Source organism: Pleurodeles waltl, chromosome 2_1 (assembly GCF_031143425.1).
Source record: "Pleurodeles waltl isolate 20211129_DDA chromosome 2_1, aPleWal1.hap1.20221129, whole genome shotgun sequence".
Taxonomy (NCBI): domain Eukaryota; kingdom Metazoa; phylum Chordata; class Amphibia; order Caudata; family Salamandridae; genus Pleurodeles; species Pleurodeles waltl.
This window is the reverse complement of record NC_090438.1, coordinates 604704971-604725223: the sequence shown is the minus strand read 5'-3', so window position 1 is coordinate 604725223 and position 20253 is coordinate 604704971. Positions and strand designations below refer to the sequence as shown.

The 20253-nt window shown below is 44.3% G+C and overlaps 1 protein-coding gene across 2 annotated transcripts in view; it reads left to right on the top strand.

Annotated features, from left to right (window-relative positions):
* Positions 1–20253, top strand: part of AOAH (acyloxyacyl hydrolase) — an 845303-nt gene that overhangs the window by 228579 nt on the left and 596471 nt on the right. For both annotated transcript variants that reach the window (XM_069215577.1, XM_069215569.1), the window contains exon 8: positions 2467–2537. In XM_069215577.1, coding sequence (XP_069071678.1) covers positions 2467–2537 — 71 coding nt within the window. The remainder of the gene's footprint in view (positions 1–2466; positions 2538–20253) is intronic.

Below are 20253 nucleotides of genomic sequence, written 5' to 3'. Positions count from 1 at the left end.
AATTTAGAAAAACTCTTTAACTCGATTAATAAAAATATTATTAATGTGCAGTAATGTAATCATCCATTGCAGCTGGTACCAGAAAAGCAAAAGAGACACATTATACAATACAATGACATACTTTACCAATAATGAACATCAAATAGCTTGCTTTGGCCAGGAGACACCATCAGTTATGTCATCAGAAGATTTGGGCCTAACAACAGCTAAACCTCTCTCAAGTCTCTAACATGGAATCTCTCTTCTCCAACTCTCAACTAACTTCCCACAAGGAATCCTACCCAGTTGTTATACTAAATCCTAATAAGCTTATGATTGGTCAATCTATGGGGTGGTTACGTTTCAGCCAATCAACAACTAAATTTATTACCTAAATTACAACAATTCTACATTAACTAGAACATTTTCTTCAACAATATTGTTTCCTCTTCCGTCTCGTCTGTGGCTCCATTGTTTCATCGCCTCTCAAATGCCTCAATTCAGGAAGAAACTTTTACAGTTTCTCTTTACTTCCATCCTCGAGGAAAAAACAAATATTAGTAACATTCTCAAACAATAGGACATTTCAACTTATGCAATGCTCGGTTAAAACATGACCTTGGAAGACATAACGCAGCAGCCCACTAGGGGTAGCTGTGGACACATCTACTCAAACTTCGTAAACACTTTTATGTAAGCTTTGAGTTATGGAAAATAACCACAACATTTAGTTAGAATTTTGCTCGGTTAAGGACATAAAAGAAACACTAACAATCATTTTTCAAAAGTTACTTGTTTTACACGTTAATTCATTACACATCTATCATTAACAAACATATCAGAAAATTGACACTCTCACAACATATCCTCTTTCTAAGTTATAGGCCCTTCTCGCAGGCCTTCAGTGAAGATACTTGTGATGTAGAATTAGGATTCCAAGCAAGTAACCTTTCTTTCCCCATCGTAGGATCGTTACTGATAGTCATAAACGTCCTGTCTGTGAGTGGGGAGGCAGACAAAAACACACCAGTATGTGTGGAGCTTATAAAACTTCAGTTTCATCTTTTTAAATGTATGGTTAGTGTATTTTTTTAGGCGGTGTATAGTTGTCATTCTCAAATGCAGAAAAAACTTCCAAAGGCTAGATTGTGTTCAAACTCTAACTTTCAGTAACACAAAGGGTAACATTGCAGCATCAGCTATCGAGTCTCCTGAAGAATTCATGTGCCCATGATGGAAGGACTGGAATAATTAATTTAGTCTTATGTGCTAAATGGGGTAATATACCCTCCCCTAAGGAAGGCTGACGGCAAGGGTCATTCCTCTCTAGGTTTCTGTGTGACAGGCGTTCCTGAGGTTGGAGAACCGGCCTTTCTAAAGTCCCAGGTTTTTGTTGTTGATGTGTCATCAGTGTTCACAGGCTTGTTGTTTATAGTTTAGAGCCATAGTGAGGGTTTTTAGTGGCAGCTCCTCTGTGGTGGCATTCTATTTTTATAGTTGTATTAAGGTTACCGGTTTCCCAGATAAGGTGCATCCTCATGGTGAGTGGGACTGAGTGTAATGAAGATTACTAGTAAGTAATTAAGGCATTCATTGAGTTACAAAGCCACAGTAGAAAAATAAATTGTGCCGAAATGTTTTAAGACATGGGCAAAGTGGGCTCTGGCCCCGGACCCCAGCCTTCAAGGGGGCCCCTCTGATAGAGCCATCGCTGTTCTGCAGAGAGACTTGCCCTGATGACCTTGAATAATTCTTATACATATTATTTTAAATACTGTTTTACTTTAATTTATTTTTAATATGGGTGATGTGTGCGAGTATATGACAGACACTGTGCAGAGAAATGTTATGCTATGTTTCATGCAATATCCATAAACATGTTTCTTTTAGATCAAAACAGGACCTCACATATGAGAAATGGGAGAGTGTCACAGAGATTATTTGCAGTAATGTTAGTGAGCTGCTGATGTGCTACAATATTGAAAACACACTCCACTACCCTTGAATATTAGATGTAAATGCATTTAGAAGAATTTGGATGAGTGTGCCTGTGCACTGCCAGTGACCTGTCCAAGGAGGGTATGAGGCAGCTGAAATTGGATCATAAGTTCAAAGCTGTTCTGAACAGGGGCCCCCAAAACCCTTAAAATGTCCCTGAATTGTGCCCATTTGTAATGATACTAATATTACCCCCGGTTGCTACTGGAGAAGAGTCAGTAAGTACAATAAATCCCCACCGAGTTGCAGAATAATAATACTGTTTAATATGTACCCTAGGCAGAAATTAGAGGTCATATTGCAGGAAGTCATTAGCAATCATCTAAGTCAACAAAATGTTCTTTGAAATTTCTGACAGAAAAGATAAATGCTTCAAGCACCGTGCTGAAGTTAATTACCTTTAATTCCAATTTTGAAATTCTAAAATGGAAAATATGAGGAAGGACACTGTAATTATTGACTTAGTACATTTGATTCTTTTGCTTTTAGTCTTTTAGGGGATATGACTGGAGGGGCAAAGACTGCAACGAAAATGATGGGTCTGTCTATCCTGGAAGACGGTAATTTGCTGTATTTTTGTTGGTTGTTTTAGAAAGAAAGGTTGTGAATATAATCCATTGTACTGAGGTCTTCTTGAGCATTCAAAACAGAGCTGTCCTTTTTATGAGTACAGAGTCCTAAATATTAATAAGTGACCTTTTGTAAAGGGACAACTTATTGGCTCCATACAGAATGAGAGCGTTTCTTCATCCTGTTTTAATTAGTGGCATGGATGGGAAAAAAAGGAAATAGTTTTTGCCAAACAACATGTTTAATGTAATTCATTTTTTGTTCACAAAATGTGTTAACTCTAAGTGTTCCTCTATCAATTTGTGTTACTTATTTTTGAACTGCCACTCTGTATTACATCAAAGGAGTTTTATTGCTCTAGATGTCACAGAAAGAGCATTATGTCACAGTTTAAGAAGTCCTAAAAGGTATAACTTTAAGTGGTAATTGTTTAGTAAAAGAGAACGTTTTGCTTTTAAGATTGACTGTGGAAAACTTACAAAGTCAATCCTAAAAAAATGTAAGACAGTGTAAGCCCTACTTGAAGAAAGGAGCTCTATACAAACTGTAAACATTACCCTGGTAACCCAATAAGTCATATTAAAGGCATTTCTATGGAAATACAGACAGGGACCTTTTGTGGCATAGACAGACATTGGACCTGTGAGAAACCATACCCAAATAGGTAAATTAAGAAAACTGTTTATACCACATTCCTATTTCTAGGTACGCCCAGGACATCTGCAGTCCCTCTTCTCCACCTAATGTCCAGGGCAACTTTAAAGTTTTAGAACAGCAGAGGATCAGTGCAGGACCATCCTCATAACTTAATTAGGTTATTCCCTTAGCTCAGTGGGATAATTAGCTATTAAATTGCTGTCTATTTTACTTCTCTACAGTTTGTTAATCTATTAAAATATTGGGAACTCTTTTGAGTGTTTTTCACCTACATTACATACATCTTCAAAATATTAGATTACTACCTGCTTCTAGACCGCAATTATTAATTCAAGTCAAAAATATGATGTAAGAGAAATGCACCTTCAGAGCCAAAGAAGGTGAGGAGGCCAGCCCATTAAGATTCCCAATAGCCCAGCCCAGTCCTGAGGCAGAGGCATCAAATGCATCAAAGCACAAGGAAGAGGAGGACATCAAGCTGGTTCCAAAGACCAGTGGCCCTTGAATGAAGAGCACTCCCATGGTCATAAGTGCACCACCCAGCCCCAAAAGCACACTACCAAGCCATGGTGACATAACAGATCCCCCCCTGAGGTAGTGCACTATTCCCAAGGTGTCAAGCATCGCGCCTTGAGCCTGGGCACAAAAGACTGTCCCCTCGAGGGCTGCCACCACCGTTGGACTCTGGCTAGCACACTGGGAAGGCTTCAGAGTCGATAAAGGCAGTGCCCAAGGACATCTACCGCCATTGGTTTACAAGCCTTACCCGCTCCAAGAGTATTGAGTGTTTGTGCTACCCTGAAGCTAGCGCTAAAGGCACCACCAAAGCTGACGCTGAAAATCCTGTTGATGCTTAAAATCCCTTCAGTGACGCTGAAAGTTCCATCCACTGCTGGTACCTATAATCAGAGTCGCCAATCATTCCTAGACTTTAGGAGGAGTTCAACCCCAAACAGAAATGCCTCTTCAGCCACCCTATCACTTGGAAGATCTCATCAAAGACACCTTTGCCGAAGCCATCAAAAACACTGCCTCGCAAGCAGAGGCTCGCATTCAGTGGAAAACCATCCTTGAAGCCCTCCAGACTGGCAGCGAAGAAACACAGAAGCAGGAACACCAGTCCTCTTCCTTATGTTGCACCTCCTTCTCTGTCATCTCCCCTGCCTCTGCCACCAGCCTCACCTCCTCCACTACCAAAGTCATGCAGGCCACCTCCTCTGCTTTCACCAGTCACCTGAGGGATGCCCACATACATTTCTGACCCAGGCCATCCTTATTACCCCATTGATTTATACGACCTGTCGTTAGAAGCAGTGCCCACCAGTGAGCCAAGGGAATACTATAGTGTCAATTTGCGGCCAATCCTGACTTAGACCACTGTCCAGTTAGACATCCCGCCTGATGATACCTCTGCCTACTATGAATCAAGTTCAGAGGGTAGCAGTGTATCACACATTCGACATGCACATCATTCAGGAAGAAGAGGTGTTTCTGGGGAGACTCTCTGAAAAGTCCGAATGCTTAGAGTAATTCTTACCCATTCTTAAGGGCATACTCAAATCTGTCAAAACGTCTAGGGGCCAGACAAGGCTAGTGTAGTGACACTTAGAGTTGAGAGAGAATAAACACAACCCCTCGCCTAGTGTACTATTTATATAAAAACTCCAGTCCATCCTGACTCCTTGGTAGTCCATACAAGCCATGAGAGGGTCTCCACCCAAGCCAAAGGTGATGTTCTGCTGTCGAACAAGGGAATCGACACAGCAGGCAAGATGTTAACTGTAAAAGCAGCCATGCGTTGCTGCATAGCCAACACTGCCAGGTTCCTTTCCCTTAGCATCGGGTCTCAGTGAGAGGAGATGCAGGAGCTAGTAAAGCATCTTTCAGAGGAGTACAGGAAAAAAGGAAAGGAGACAGTATGCAAAGTGAAAGACTGTCACAAATGCCAACATTCTTTCTGCTCTTGACACTGCGGACACAGCCTCTAAAGACATTAACACAAGCATCTTCCTCTGATGCCACTCTTGGTTTTGCATGTCGGGGATCAACCTGAACAGCAGCAGCATCTCCACAGTCTCCTGTTTGACAGGGAGTATCTCTTTGGTGTCTAGGTTGAAGAGGTACTAGTAGAAAAGGAGGAGACAGAAATTGTGAAGTCTATGTTTGCCATCCGAAGTCCAGCTGTAAGAGGTTGCTTTCACAATAAACAGCCATGGGAAGGAGCCACGGCCACTTGCCCAACCCAGCTGCAGTCCTACCAGAAACAGCAGCAAACCTTCCACCAGCAGGCAGTCAGGGGTTATAAGAAGGACACATACAGGGGTAACAAAAAAGGCAAGGGCTGAGGTGGCTCCATTAAAGGAGCTGCCACCTCCAAGCAGTAACTTGCTGAACCTCCTACCAGATCACATTTTTCCTGTCGGGGGGAGAATATAAAAATTCCTCTCTCCTTCAGAGGAAATCACCTTAGACCAGTGAATTTTAGCGGTGGTTCACCACCGTTATCGCAGTTACTGCCTAGTGCTTCTCACAACCCCTCCCAACATCACACCACACAGACACATCCTCAATCTTCCTTAGGAAGAGGTATAAGCACTTGTCGAGAGAGGTGCAATTCAAAAGGTGTCTCTATATCAGCAAACAGAAGGTGTCTACTCTCTGTGCTTTCTCATGCCCAAAAAGGACAGCTCCCTCTGGCTTAGCTTATACCTCATGCCTTTCAACTAATAGATCATGAGGGATGCTTCTATAGGATTATTTTCTGGATGTTATCTCTCTGCTCCATGACAGTGCAGGACCTCAAGGATGCCTTTTTTCACATACTCATCCACCCTGCCCAAAGCTGGTACCTTTGTTTTAAGGTAAGTACACATTACTACCAATTCATAGTACTTTCCTTCAGGCTCACTATGACTCCAAGAATGTTCACAAAGTGCCTAGCACTGGAGGCCATCCACCTGCAAAGTGGGGGGGTGGGTCGGCACTGATGTCGTCCACTACTTTGATGATTGGCTGATCAAGCGAAATGGCAGGCAGCAATGCCTAGCTTACATTCGAGTGGTAATTTCCATGCTCCATATCTTAGGATTCACCATGAATGCTACCAAGTCCCATCTTCAACCTCAACAAATCCAACCTTTCCTGGGATCTCCGTTGAACACAGTTACGGATGAAAGCCGAACCCATCCAATAGAGGATGTTGGCATTCCAGCATCTTCTGCCTCTTTTTCAGCCTAATCGTCAACTCAAGTCACAACCGTGATGCCCTTCTAGTGATAATGGCCTCATGCATCTCCACTGTGCCCCATGCCGGACTCCATATGCGCCCTCAACAAATGTGCCTCATGTTCAGTGGCCACAGGCAAAGGTTAAATGGGAAGATCTAGTGTTGATGATGCCCAGCCCCTACTGCTCTGACCATTGACCGAACAGCAACGATTTGTTGCTGGGAAGGCCTTTCGCAGACCCCATTCTGAAACTGTCCATCACCACAGGTGCCTCACAGACTGGGGATCACATCTATATGACATGACCATCTAGGGGTGGAACCCTCTCTATGAGGTCTACACATCAATAACTTAGAATTGCTAGTTATACACCCAACTCTCAAAGCCTTCTTCCAGGTCATTTGAGGGAAAGTAATCCTCATCAAGACAGAGAACATGACCACAATCTATTAACTGTAGAAACAGTTCAGCACGCATCCCCCCAGCTCTCAGCACCAGCGCAGGGGATTTGGTATTTGGAGATCCGCTATGACATGCCAACTCTTAGTGGAACATCTTTTGCATGTGGACAATAACTTGCAGACCTTCTAAGCAAAACACATGAACAAATCCACAAGTAGGAACTCCACCCACAAGTTCTACACAAGTACTTGCAGTTTTGGGACGGGCCGCAAGTAGACCTGTTCACCACCCCTGAAAGCACAAAATGCCCAAACTTTGGGCCAGATTTAAGTGAAAATGACGGTGCACGTTGCTGTGCCAAATTTGGCAACGTCATGCACCGTCATTTTCAAAACGTGTTTACCCCAGCGCAACATTTGCTGCCACGTGCCCACGCAACAACCCTTGCACCATAGTGCAAGGATGGCTGTGTTGAGGGAGAGTTTGTTTTTGTGGAGGAAGGAACACCTTCCTACACACAAAAACAATCTTCAATGGCGATTTGCTCCTTCTATCTGTGCTGACAAATGCAGCACACATAGAAAGAGCAAAAAACGAGGAGAAATGAAAGCATTTCTCCTTGTTGTGCCCCTCTAATGTGACCACTGGGGTGGCATTAGATTTTGGCACTGCCTCAGGTTTACAAAAACTCGTAAATCTAGGGCAGTGTCAAAATGCAATGGTTGTTGCTTTGGCATACCCACAGCAACACCCATTGCACGGCCTTCCACACAAAGTGCTGCGTGTGAAGGGGCCGTATTTACAAGGTGGCGTTAATCCACGAAATGTGGCTTAAAGCCACCTTGTAAATACAGTGCAGTGCATAGCACCACCAGAACATCACTAAAAGCGACGCTCCGGTGGCGCTATGGGCTCTTAAATATGCCCCTTAGACTCCAGGTAACCACACCCACCATCCATTACCCATCACCCACCCATAGACCATGGGCAATGGTCTGTGGATGAATTGGTCAGAGATCATTGTCTTTGCTTTTCATCCTCTCCCACTCCTTCCATATGTGGTGAGCAAGATCAGACAAACATCCCTGACACTCATCCAAGTGGCTCCCACATGGGCAATCACTATGCTCCTGGAGATGTCTATCAGCACCGTCTTAAAGCTTCTGCTCAGGCTGGCCCTTTTCACACAGAGACAAGGCCAGATTAGACACTCAGACCCGAGGCAGCTCAGCCTAGTGATCTGGCACCTGAGGTCTTAGCTTTTGGCTACCTTAACCTCCACCAAGAATGTTTTACCATTCTTGGGGAAGTGCATAGGCCCACTACACAGGCCTGTTATGCTTCAAAGTGGAGAAGATTTGTCCACTACTATATTTACAAAAAAAACAGTCCCCTTGAAACCAGGACATCATCTGCTATTCTTTACATCTGCAGAAATCAGGCCTTATCTGCACATCAGTATATCAGTATACCTACACTTAACTGCCATTGAGGTTTATATGCAAAACCAGAAACATTCATCAGTATTTAGGATTCCAGTAGTCAAGGATTTAATGGGGCGTCTTAAGAGGGTCATACTTCCCAGAATACTTCCTGCCCTCATGTTGAACCTACTGTAGTCCTCATGAGGGTCAGGGGCCACCCTCTGAGCCTTTACACTCATGCTCTCTTCGGTTGGCCTTCCATATGACCATTACTTCCCCCAGACATGTTAGTGAACTACAAGCGTGCACTTTACAAGAACCTTTCGTTCAGGTTTACAAATATATGATTCTTCTCAGACTGTCCTAAATTTCATCCTAAAATGGTATCACCTTTCCACCTTTCCACCCTAACCAAATTATAGAGCTTGCAGTCGCAGACTCCGAAGTGGAAAGAGCTCTACACATACTAAATGTTAGAAGGCCTCTTATGTAGTACATTAACAGGACTAAGGGCCTCATTACGACCCTGGCGGTCATAGACCGCCAGGGTGGAGGCCGGAGGTAGCACCGCCAACAGGCTGGTGGTGCTACATCAGGTATTCCGACCGCAGCTGTGAAGCCGCGGTCGCCCAGCCGGGTCCGGCGGTTTCCCGACGGATTTCCCCTGGCTGGGGGAATCCTCCATGGCGGCGCTGCATGCAGCGCCGCCATGGGGATTCCGACCCCCTTCCCGCCAGCCTGTTCCTGGCGGTTTACACCGCCAGGAACAGGCTGGCGGGAACGGGTGTCGTGGGGCCCCTGCCCTTCCCATGCCACTGGCATGGGCAGGGGCCCCCTAACAGAGCCCCATTAAGATTTTCAGTGTCTGCTTGGCAGACACTGAAAATCGCGACGGGTGCAACTGCACCCGTCGCACCCCAGCAAATCCGCCGGCTCCATTCGGAGCCGGCTTCATCTTTGCTGGGGCTTTCCCGCTGGGCGATCTTTTGAAGATCGCCCGCCGGCCCAGCGGGAAAGTTAGAATGGTTCCCGCGGTCATTTGACCGCGGGCGGTGTTTGGGCGGTTTCCGACCGGCGGGCGGCACCCGCCGCCCGCCGGGGTCGGAATGACCCCCTAAGTATTTTTGTAAGTCTGACCAGCTCTTTGTGTCCTTCACGAAGACTGGCAAAGGCAATCTCATCTCTAATGCTGGAATAGCAAGATGGATAGCTAAGTGCATTCATACCTGCTACCACGAAGCTAAGAGAGTCCTACCCGTTCCACCCAGAGCACATGCCACCTGTGAGAAAGTCACAACAACTTCTTTATTAGAAAACATCTCAGTAGCTGACATCTGCAAAGTGACATCATGGTCAATTTCACACTGTTTACTAAGCACTGAGTGGACATTCTGGCATGCCAGGAAATAATGGTTAGATCAACAGTCATATGGACGTCATTCCAGACATGTGCATCACCCACATGGTAGTCACCACTTAACAAGGGTACTGCTCTATAGTTTATGAAGAGCATGTGTATCTACAGTCACACATACTCAGAACTGAAAATGTTACCATGTAAACATCTGTTTGTAGCACGCAGTGCTGTCAATTCACTTGCAAAAACGCTCCTTCCTGGAAGCCTGTGTTGATTTCAGGTCTCTTTTTTCAACTACTTGACAGTGCATAATATGCATAGTGAACCATGCTACGCTCACTTAACACAGCGTACCTCACCCACTGTGTGAAAAGCAAGCTAACATGGAGTCAATGCACATTTACATTGCCCACCAGGGTAAGAGTCACAGCACATCTTGTGACTCAAAAAGATTCTCGAAGAAAACCAACTTGCAAATGTCATAGTCCAACACTAACTGGCAGGAGGATTTAGAGCATGGGAATCTACATGACTACATGCTACAAACTGATGCTTACAAGGTAAGCAGCATTTTCCTTTTACTTTCCTAATTTCTCTTCTCTTAGTCTTTCCTTCTGCATTCTCGAAATAATTTTTTTGTTTATTTCAGGTTATCATTTTTAGGTACCAACAGATAGCTTTAGGTCATTGGGAGACCTCATGTCATAGAAAGTATAATAAGAAGTATAGATAAAACATTACTCATCAGCCACTGGCTTTCAAATACTTTTCTTTGTTTGCCATTGTTTGGATTAATAGAAGGTGACATTATAATGTTGCCGTTTCCACTAGATTCTGGTGATGGGCTTCAAGTAGTCCTGCAGGCCTCTGCTCGCGATGCTTTCATGCTTTTGCTTTCCCTTTCCACACCATTCCCTTGCCTGTGTCTCACTGCCCCTCTGTCATGTTTCCCTTTCGTCACACGATTCTCTCACTTTCTTTCTCTGTCATTGTTCTAGTTCTTTCACTTTCCTTTGTATCATACCTTCCTTGCTTCCTGTTCTATGTGCTTTCGTTTTCTCATTCCACCATTATTCCTTCTCATGTTACATTTCCTCCCTCCTAGTCATTGTTGTCATTTCTTTCTCTTTTCCTTATGTTCTGGATTTTCTGCATCTCACTAATTCCTCTTCTCTCACTTATCTTCTCACTTTGTCTCTCAGTCATTGTTTCAGTTTCTCTGTTAGTGATCACTCCTTCCTCTTTCTGGGCATCTTCTCTTGTCTTCAATTTCACACTGCTGCACTCATGTTCAGCCCCCTGCAAATTGGTGGCTGTTCTGCACATGATCATCTTTTACAAATGAAACAGCTAGAGAATTTTTTAATAATTTGGAATACCAGTAGATTCTCCTTTCAAGAGACTGGTAATGTCACGACTCACGTGCTGCTGGCGCCTGGAAACCGCAGATCTAGTGGCGTAGGTCTTGAGGGTTCGGCTTTGGCCCAGAAAGGGGCGACTCTTTCTAGTAGCCACGGTGCTGCAGGCAGTGGAAACGCCAAGAACAGACCGTGCCCTTTAGAATTAGTGCCAGAGGAAAAAAAACCCCAATAAAGGGGAAAAAACCTCCAAAAAATGGATTCCTGAAACGAAATCAAAACCAGGAATCAAACAGGAACAAAATGCAGGTAAATGCAAAATTGAAAAGATTCAGAACCGAAGGCTAAGAATCAGGAGCGAAGACACAATCTGAGCAGAAAGTGATGCAGCGCAAGGAAAGGGAGAAAACAGAGCCCTTATATACCAAGAAACAGGAAGTGACCAACAGGAAGTAAAAAGACACCATTTTAGATAGGGAAAAAGTACATAGGATAGAATAGAACAGGAACCATAGAAAATAGGGACCAAGGAATGCTGGGAAGAAAAAGGTAACATGGGAAGGGGGAAAGACATAAAGAAAGGACAAAAAATGCCTCGAAAAGGTAAAGAAGAAAAAGTAGAAGAAGAAAGAAAAAGAAACAGGTAAGGAGGGGTCAGGGGAGAACAGGGACACCACAGAAGGCAGAGCGAGGCCCAAAATAATATCTGGGGCCTCGCGCTGTACAAAGAAGACTCGGGGCGCGCCGCGTCCTGAGAACGCGCTGCGCGGCGCAACAGTAGGTCCCCCCCCGAAGGTCCAGGTTTGAAGGGAAACAAACGATGAAAACGAGAAATCAAAAGAGGGGCGTGAACAGAAGAAGCATCTTCCCAAGAGCATTCACTAAGAGGATAACCCTTCCAGTGAATCAAATACTGAAGACGCCGGTGAAAAAGGCGAGAGTCACAAATTTCGTGAACCTCATATTCAGGGACATCATTCACCAACACAGGAGGAGGACAAGGAAACTGACGAGAGAAAGGATCAGGGACATAAGGTTTGAGTTGGGATACATGAAAGACCGGATGAATTTTCCAAGTATGAGGCAAGCGAAGACGAACAGTGACAGGATTGAGCAACTGAAGAATACGAAAAGGCCCATAATAGCGAGGCGTGAACTTATTCAGAGAAAGACGAGAGGGCAAGAATTTGGAAGAAAGCCAGACTTTATCCTGAGGGTGATAATCGGGAGTGGGTCCACGTTTCTTATCAGCGATCTTCTTCATATACCTCTTAGTGTGCAATAAATTAGATCTAATGAGCTTATGGAGTTGCAGGAGACGTTTGGAAAAAGATGTAATGGCAGGCAGAGGAGAGGAAGATTGAGGAGCAGTAGGAAAAGAGGTCGGATGATAGCCATAGGAACAGAAAAAGGGAGTGACCTTGGAGGCACTATGGACAGAATTGTTGTAGGAATATTCAGCAATAGGAAGATAAGTGTTCCAGTTGCTTTGGGTGGAATTACAAAAACAACGAAGGTATTGTTCTAGTCCTTGACTCAAACGCTCAGTTTGTCCATTGGTCTGAGGATGGAAACCGGATGATAGTGCTATATTGATATTCAGTGTCTTGCAAAAATGTTTCCAAAACCGGGAAATATACTGGGGACCCCTGTCAGACACAATGGTATGTGGAAGTCCATGGAGACGGAAAATATGGTCGATAAATATCTGGCTCAATTCTTGGGATGTTGGTAATTTCTTTAGAGCAGTAAAGTGGGCCATCTTAGTGAAAGAATCAACAGTGACCATGATAACCTGGTTTCCAGCTGATGGCGGAAGTGAACACATAAAGTCAGTGGAAATAGTATGCCATGGCGTTGGTGGAACTAGCAAAGGCTGTAGTAATCCTGCAGGTCTGCTGCGGGGAATCTTGACTTGGGCACATATGGGACAAGCCTGAACATATCTTTCGACATCTGATTTCCAGGTAGGCCACCAGAAAGATCGCGAAAGAAGTTCTTGTGTGGCCTTAATACCTCTATGTCCAGCAACCGGTGAATCATGGCACATCTGTAATGCTTTGTCTCGCACTCTGTTAGTAGGGAGGAATAACAGCTTCTGATGAAAAAAGAATCCTTCTTTCTTGCATAAAAAGGTTCTTAATTTCTCTATTTCGCTATTAGACAGGCTGGAATACTCCAGTTGTACCTCATCCAGAAAAGATTGAGCAACTCCAATGATCTTACTAGGCTCCAGTAGAAACTGAGATGGGGAAGGAGTACAATCTGGATAGCGTCGAGACAGAGCATCAGCCAGAATGTTTTGAGATCCAGGAATATAGGTGATGTAAAAGTCATACTGACTAAAGAAAAAGGCCCAACGCGCCTGGCGACTATTTTGGCATACAAAATTACGTAGACATTGCAGATTACGGTGATCTGTTCTCGCCTCGAAAGGCTCCTTGGATCCCATCAGAAACTGTCTCCATTCGATGCAGGCTGTCTTCAGAGCTAACAACTCTCTTTCTAGTACAGAGTAATGTTGTTCAGCTGAAGAGAGAATATGGGACAATTAGAAAACAGGATGTTCAAGACCATCATCTTCTTGAAGTTGAAGCAAGACTGCTCCAATAGCTTTTTCGGAAGCATCGGTAACTACGATAAACTGTTTATTGGTATCTGGATGTCTCAAGATGGGAGCTTGAGTGAATGCCTTCTTTAATTCTTGAAAAGCTGTTTCAGCCGCCTTGGTCCAGACAAACCCCTGTTTTAGATTTTCCTTCTTTAAGGTATGGGTTATATGGCTGGTCTGTTTACCAAAGTCTTGAATGAACTGTCGGTAAAAATTTGCTAATCCTAGGAAACATTGTGTTTCTTTGATAGAAGAGGGAGAAGGTCACTCTAGAATTGCTTGTACCTTTTCTAGGTCCATAGCTATGCCGGTGGAACTTAAATGATAACCCAGATATTTGACTTCCGTCTTATCGAACTCACACTTTTCGGGTTTACAGAATAGTTGATGTGCTCGGAGTCTGTGAAGGACTTGTTTCACATGAGAAGAATGGAGTTCGGGGTGTCTGGAAAAAATAAGGATGTCGTCCAAGTAGATTACGAGTGTCTGGTTCAAGAGATCGGAAAATATTGAGTCCATAAACCTTTGAAATATAGCAGGAGCGTTCGTAAGACCGAAGGGCATGACTTTATATTCAAAATGACCGAACGGTGTCCTGAATGCTGTTTTCCACTCGTCTCCTTCTTTTATACGTAAAAGGTGGTAAGCTCCCCGAAGATCCAACTTGGTAAAACGTTGAGCCCCTCTGACTGCCTCTAAAATATCCTTAATGAGGGGCAAAGGATAACGATCTTTTATAGTTATCTTGTTTAGGCCTCGAAAGTCTATGCAAGGACGAAGATCTTTGGTCTTCTTAGGTACAAAAAAGAGAGGAGCCCCTGCTGGAGAAGATGATGGAACAATGAGACCACCCTGTACATTTTCCTCCAGATACTCCTTAAGAACTTCCTTTTCAGGTTCCGTGAGAGAATACATCCTCCCAAAGGGAACGACTGTTCCAGGTTCCAAAGGAATAGCACAATCGTACTCTCGATGTGGAGGTAATACAGGTCTGGATGGTTTTTGAAACACGTCTTGGAACTCTAAATAATGTTCAGGAACCCCTTGGACAGTGTTGATGGAATACTCCGTAGTACTCTTCATAGGTGTTAATCTGTTTGGTGACCAATATTTATCGGAAGCAAAGCAATTTTCTTGACAAAACTGTGAGGATAAAGAAATTGTCCGGGATACCCAGTTCACATATGGGTTATGTCTAGTAAACCATGGAATTCCGAGAATAATGGTATGGTTGGGAGATGAAATGAGATCAAAAGAGAGGTGTTCTTGATGATTACCAAACTGTAAATTTAACATCAAGGTCGTAGTATCGACTGGACCTGAGGATATTAAAGATCCATCCACGGTGTGTACTTGTTCAGGAATGTCTTTGGGTTGAGTGGGAATTTGCAGATGAGTGGCCCATGTCTTATCCATGTATATACCACTAGCACCACAATCCAATAATGCCATAGTTCTTTCTTGGCGGCCATCAGGTAGTTGTAATATGACTGGTAACACGAACAAGTAAGTTGTATTGTCGTTGAATGAGCTGATAGAAGGTATAGCCGATGATCCCGTCCCCTCCCTTCTTACAGAGGACGGGAGGTGGCGTTTCCCAAGGGTCTAGGTGGACGTACAGGACATGTACGAAGCAGGTGACCAGCAGAACCACAGTAGAGGCACAATCCCTTCTTCCGTCTGTCTTCCTTCTCACTAGCAGAGAGTGGCCCTCGAGCAGTATCCACTTGCATGGGTTCCCCTTCTATATCTTTAGCAGGAGGACGAGATTCCTCAGGATGAGGTGGATACATCCGTGAAGAGCTTGGCTGAGACGCTCCTCTACTCCTTCTCTTCTCCATTCGTCGTTCTTGAAGACGATACTCGATGGAAAGTGCTTGATCCATGAGGCCACGAAGATCTTCAACTCTGGTGGAATGTACTAATTCATCCTTAATTTCTTCCTTAAGTCCTCTGCGAAACAAAGTTACCAGGGTACGCTCCACCCAAGTGGTCTCTGCCGCTAATTGACGGAAACGTGTAATATATCGGAGGACATCCTGGGAACCTTGCTGGATATCACATAATGCTTCCTCTGCCGAGGCTTCCAATCCTGGGCGACTAAACATTTGTTTGAAGCGGGTCACGAAGGCAGAATAGTCCTACAATACTGGATCGTTGGATGACACCATTGGGGTTGCCCAGGCCAAGGCAGGACCGGATAATGCACTAATAAGATATCCCACCTTTGTCCTGTCATGAGAGAATTGGCTAGGTCTGAAGGCGAAGTAAACCGTTAATGCATCCAGGAATTCACGCAGTTTAGTTGGTTCACCAGAGAAGCGAGGCGTTGAGGCGGAGATAGTCGGAACATCGCCACTGCGGAGGGCCAAAGCCTGTCGTAAGACCGCATTCTCGTTGCGCAATTGTTGCAATTCCTGAGCTTGTTGTTGAATAGTAGTCAAAAAAGATGAATCAGGATCTGCAGCCGCCGCCACTGTGTCATCCATAGTATCAGAAGATGTCGGAATGGTTTGGCGCTGCATTCTGTCACGACTCACGTGCTGCTGGCGCCTGGAAACCGCAGATCTAGTGGCGTAGGTCTTGAGGGTTCGGCTTTGGCCCAGAAAGGGGCGACTCTTTCTAGTAGCCACGGTGCTGCAGGCAGTGGAAACGCCAAGAACAGACCGTGCCCTTTAGAATTAGTGCCAGAGGAAAAAAACCCCAATAAAGGGGAAAAAACCTCCAAAAAATGGATTCCTGAAACGAAAACAAAACCAGGAATCAAACAGGAACAAAATGCAGGTAAATGCAAAATTGAAAAGATTCAGAACCGAAGGCTAAGAATCAGGAGCGAAGACACAATCTGAGCAGAAAGTGATGCAGCGCAAGGAAAGGGAGAAAACAGAGCCCTTATATACCAAGAAACAGGAAGTGACCAACAGGAAGTAAAAAGACACCATTTTAGATAGGGAAAAAGTACATAGGATAGAATAGAACAGGAACCATAGAAAATAGGGACCAAGGAATGCTGGGAAGAAAAAGGTAACATGGGAAGGGGGAAAGACATAAAGAAAGGACAAAAAATGCCTCGAAAAGGTAAAGAAGAAAAAGTAGAAGAAGAAAGAAAAAGAAACAGGTAAGGAGGGGTCAGGGGAGAACAGGGACACCACAGAAGGCAGAGCGAGGCCCAAAATAATATCTGGGGCCTCGCGCTGTACAAAGAAGACTCGGGGCGCGCCGCGTCCTGAGAACGCGCTGCGCGGCGCGAGCCGAATGCTCGGCTCGCGCCGCACCACGCGGCGCAACAGGTAATTCCAGTTAGTATTAGAGTGACGTGTTTGAGGACAGAAGTTGCACTTCTGAATATTATTAACGACTGCCATCATTATAAAATAAAAATAAAAATATTGTTAATATACATACACAGATATACATATGGTATTTTACCAGTCCAAAGCTGTAATATTATGCCTGGAGTGGTAAATGGCTTTTGTCATTTTACAGCTTGGCAGGGTTGACACTGTGTCAAACCTATGCTTAAAGACTTTGCTGTATAAATGGCAAAAGACTTTGTCACTATCTAGCTCGGCGTGGATAGCACTATGCTGATCCAATGCTTAAAAGCTTTGCTAGATAAACAGACATTTGAGGTGAGCAAATCTAGAGTGTCGCTGGTGTTGCAGAGTGCTCCTCACTAGAGCTCCTCTCCACCTAAACTTGGGAACTACCCAGAGTTCTCTCTTCTCTTTTTTGCATATATATATGTAAATGTACTCTCTTGTGTCCTTTACTGTGTCTCCCCATCAACCTATGTCTCTATCAATCTATCCTCCATCCCCACTCTGACTCATTCCAAAACCATTCTACTACTTTCATCTCCAAAATAACCCTGCCTAAGCTCTTCCCTCCTCTACCACATCTAGCTCACCCCAAACCTCAGTTTACTACCATGATCTCCCAAACAACCCTAATAACTTCTCCCTCATTTATCTCACCTTTGACTCATCCAAAACCCCTCCTGCTACTTTGATCTCCCTAACCTTTTCCACAGACTCTTCCCTCCGCATCTCTCCTTTACTCATCCCAAGCCTCATCCTATTACCATAAACTCCCAATTAACACTTCTGGATTCTTCCCTCCACTATCCCTCATTACTGTAGTCAATCCAACTAACAAACTTACATATCCTCTGCTCAAATTAACTAATAGTAATACGAATACTCTACTCATAATTCCACGAACCATGAACCACCAAAGATGGTGGGCTTGTCTGCAAGATCAGTTGGTGGGGAGTTGCTTTGTAAATGATGTAGCTGGTTTTGTAGATGGTACAGGATGGCAAGAGGCACCAATGGAGTTCCATCAGGATGGCGGATGATGTGATCATATTTCTTCAGGCCCTGGATGAGCAGTGCTGTAGTGTGCAGGATACCCTTGAGGTGCATCAAGCCAGGGAGGCTTTGGAGCAGGGTGTTACTGCCATTCCGATGTCAGAGTATGAGGGCTCGAACAGCCCTACTGAGGTTCCTTCCTGGGAGAGACTGTTTCACTTTCTTTAGTAGAAAGAGCTGATATATTTTTGTTTTTTGTCAATGTGCTCCTTGAGGCTTGGTGTCCAGGGTGAACCCAGTGACTAGGTGTTCAGTGAAAATTAATGTCCAGAGTTGTCAAGGTTCATGTCATTGAGCCATATTTGTACTGTTTCTTGTTCTTGGAAAATAACAGAAATCCTGTTTTGGTTGAGTAGAGCTTCAGGTAAACACTGAACATCCAGTTCTGGATGATGTGCAGGCCCTGTTTGAGTGTTTGATGTCTGATGCAGAAGAAACATTCAAGTAGAGTTGTATATCATCTGCATATTAGTGAATCTTGATGCTGTTATCTGTGAGTAGAGCACCAAGTGGCTCTATGTATAGGTTCAAGATAACAGGAGACAGTATGGAACCCTGGGGGACTCCACAGGTGATACAGATCTTTTGAGACCTGGAGATGAAGGACATTGCTATGAATCCCATTCCAAGCTTCAGGGTGCATTTGAGGGTGGTATGGTTGAGTGTGACAAAGACAGCTGGGAAGCACAGCAACATCAGGAGGCGTGGGTCATGTTCATCTTTGGTCAAGAGGGCATTGTCTGCGATGTGTAAGTTGTGATCTCTCATGCTGCAGTGTGGTCTGAAGCCAGACTGAGAGTTGTACAGTTGATGGTTAGCCTTGATGTGACCTTGGAGTTGAGTATAAGACTATTGTTTTAATGATCTTGCTGATGAATGTTTGGTGAGTGATGGGCAGGCAGTTAGAGAGTGATCGTGGTCTGATGTAGATTTCTTTAGAAGTATGAGGATCTGGCCTGTCTTGAGAGCTTCTGGTAAGGTGCTTGATTGAGGGGGGCATTAACACTGGTGAGTAGGGGGGAGAGAGCATCCCCAGAGAAAGCTTTGAAGTATGAGGGTAAATCATCATCATCATGAGAAGTGGCTTTGAGGGAGTTTAGTATGTCAGTGAGATCTGCAAGAGATAGGGCTTTGACAGCTGACTATTGTGGGATTCTACGAGGAGGGGTGGAGTAAAAGATGAAGCCGACTTGGTGCTGTCAATGTGTTTGTGGGTGTTCTATGTTTTTCACTGAAAAAGAGGATGATGGCATTGCACTTCTCTGTGGAGTAATGCATAGGTTGGTTTGGAAGAGTGTTTATGTAGTGCTTGATTGTCTTAAAAAACATTCTGCTTCTCTGGACGGCTTTGTTTATGGTGTAGGTATAGTATTTTGCTTTGGCTGATGTGATGTGCTATCTAAGGGTTGCACAAAAGGACTTCGGTATCATAAAGCCATTTGGAGTTCTGTTTTCCTTCCAGTTTCTTTATTGTCTGCAAATTAATCATTTATTCTAGCAAGGTCTTTAGAGTGCCTGGGTGCGGAAGTCTACGGTTTGCAGTTGCATGCTTTAACTGGGGCGTGGGTGTTCACATAGTTTTCCTGAAAAGTGTTGCAGTTATATAGAAGTATATTTGTGCCATACTTGGTGTTGAAACTGTGAGAGATGAGTTCAAGCATTAGGTTTTCTATGGAGAAGTATTTGAAGGATCTGAAAGTTTGGTCTTCTCTCCGTGTTGATCTTGCTTTGTTGGTAGGATGCTGAACAGGGAGACAGAAATGGCAAAGTGGTCTTCCCAGTCCAAAAGTGTGGGAGGTTTGCATTAGATTGTTGGCAGGGTCAAGAATATGGACTTTGGAGTGTTTTGGTTATGTGACATGCTGTACCGCGTTGAGTGTGTTGAGGTTGAAAAGCGTGTTTTTTTTATCTTCTCAAGTTGAAGTCACCCAAGAGAGTGTAATGTGAGCATGTTGAATAGACGAGGTGGTGAGACTGAAAATTCATCAATGAGGTCCTTTTTCCATTCAAGAGGCCTGTTGATGTGAAGAAAGGGGGTGGACTAAGTTTCAGAGAGTGGAAAATGGCATATCAGCAGCTCAGTGGAGTTAAGTGTTACTTGCATGCCTAAGGTACAGGAACAGGAGGACGTAAGTGTGAGATCCACATGATGGATGTGGTACATGTTGGAAGAAGGATAACGAGGATGTGCAAGTATGTAGGTGTGAACCTTGTGTCTCTGATAAAGAGGGCATCAAGCTTGTGATAGCTGATAAGTTCTGCCGTGCCTGGTGCATGGAGTACTGCAGAGCGAGTGT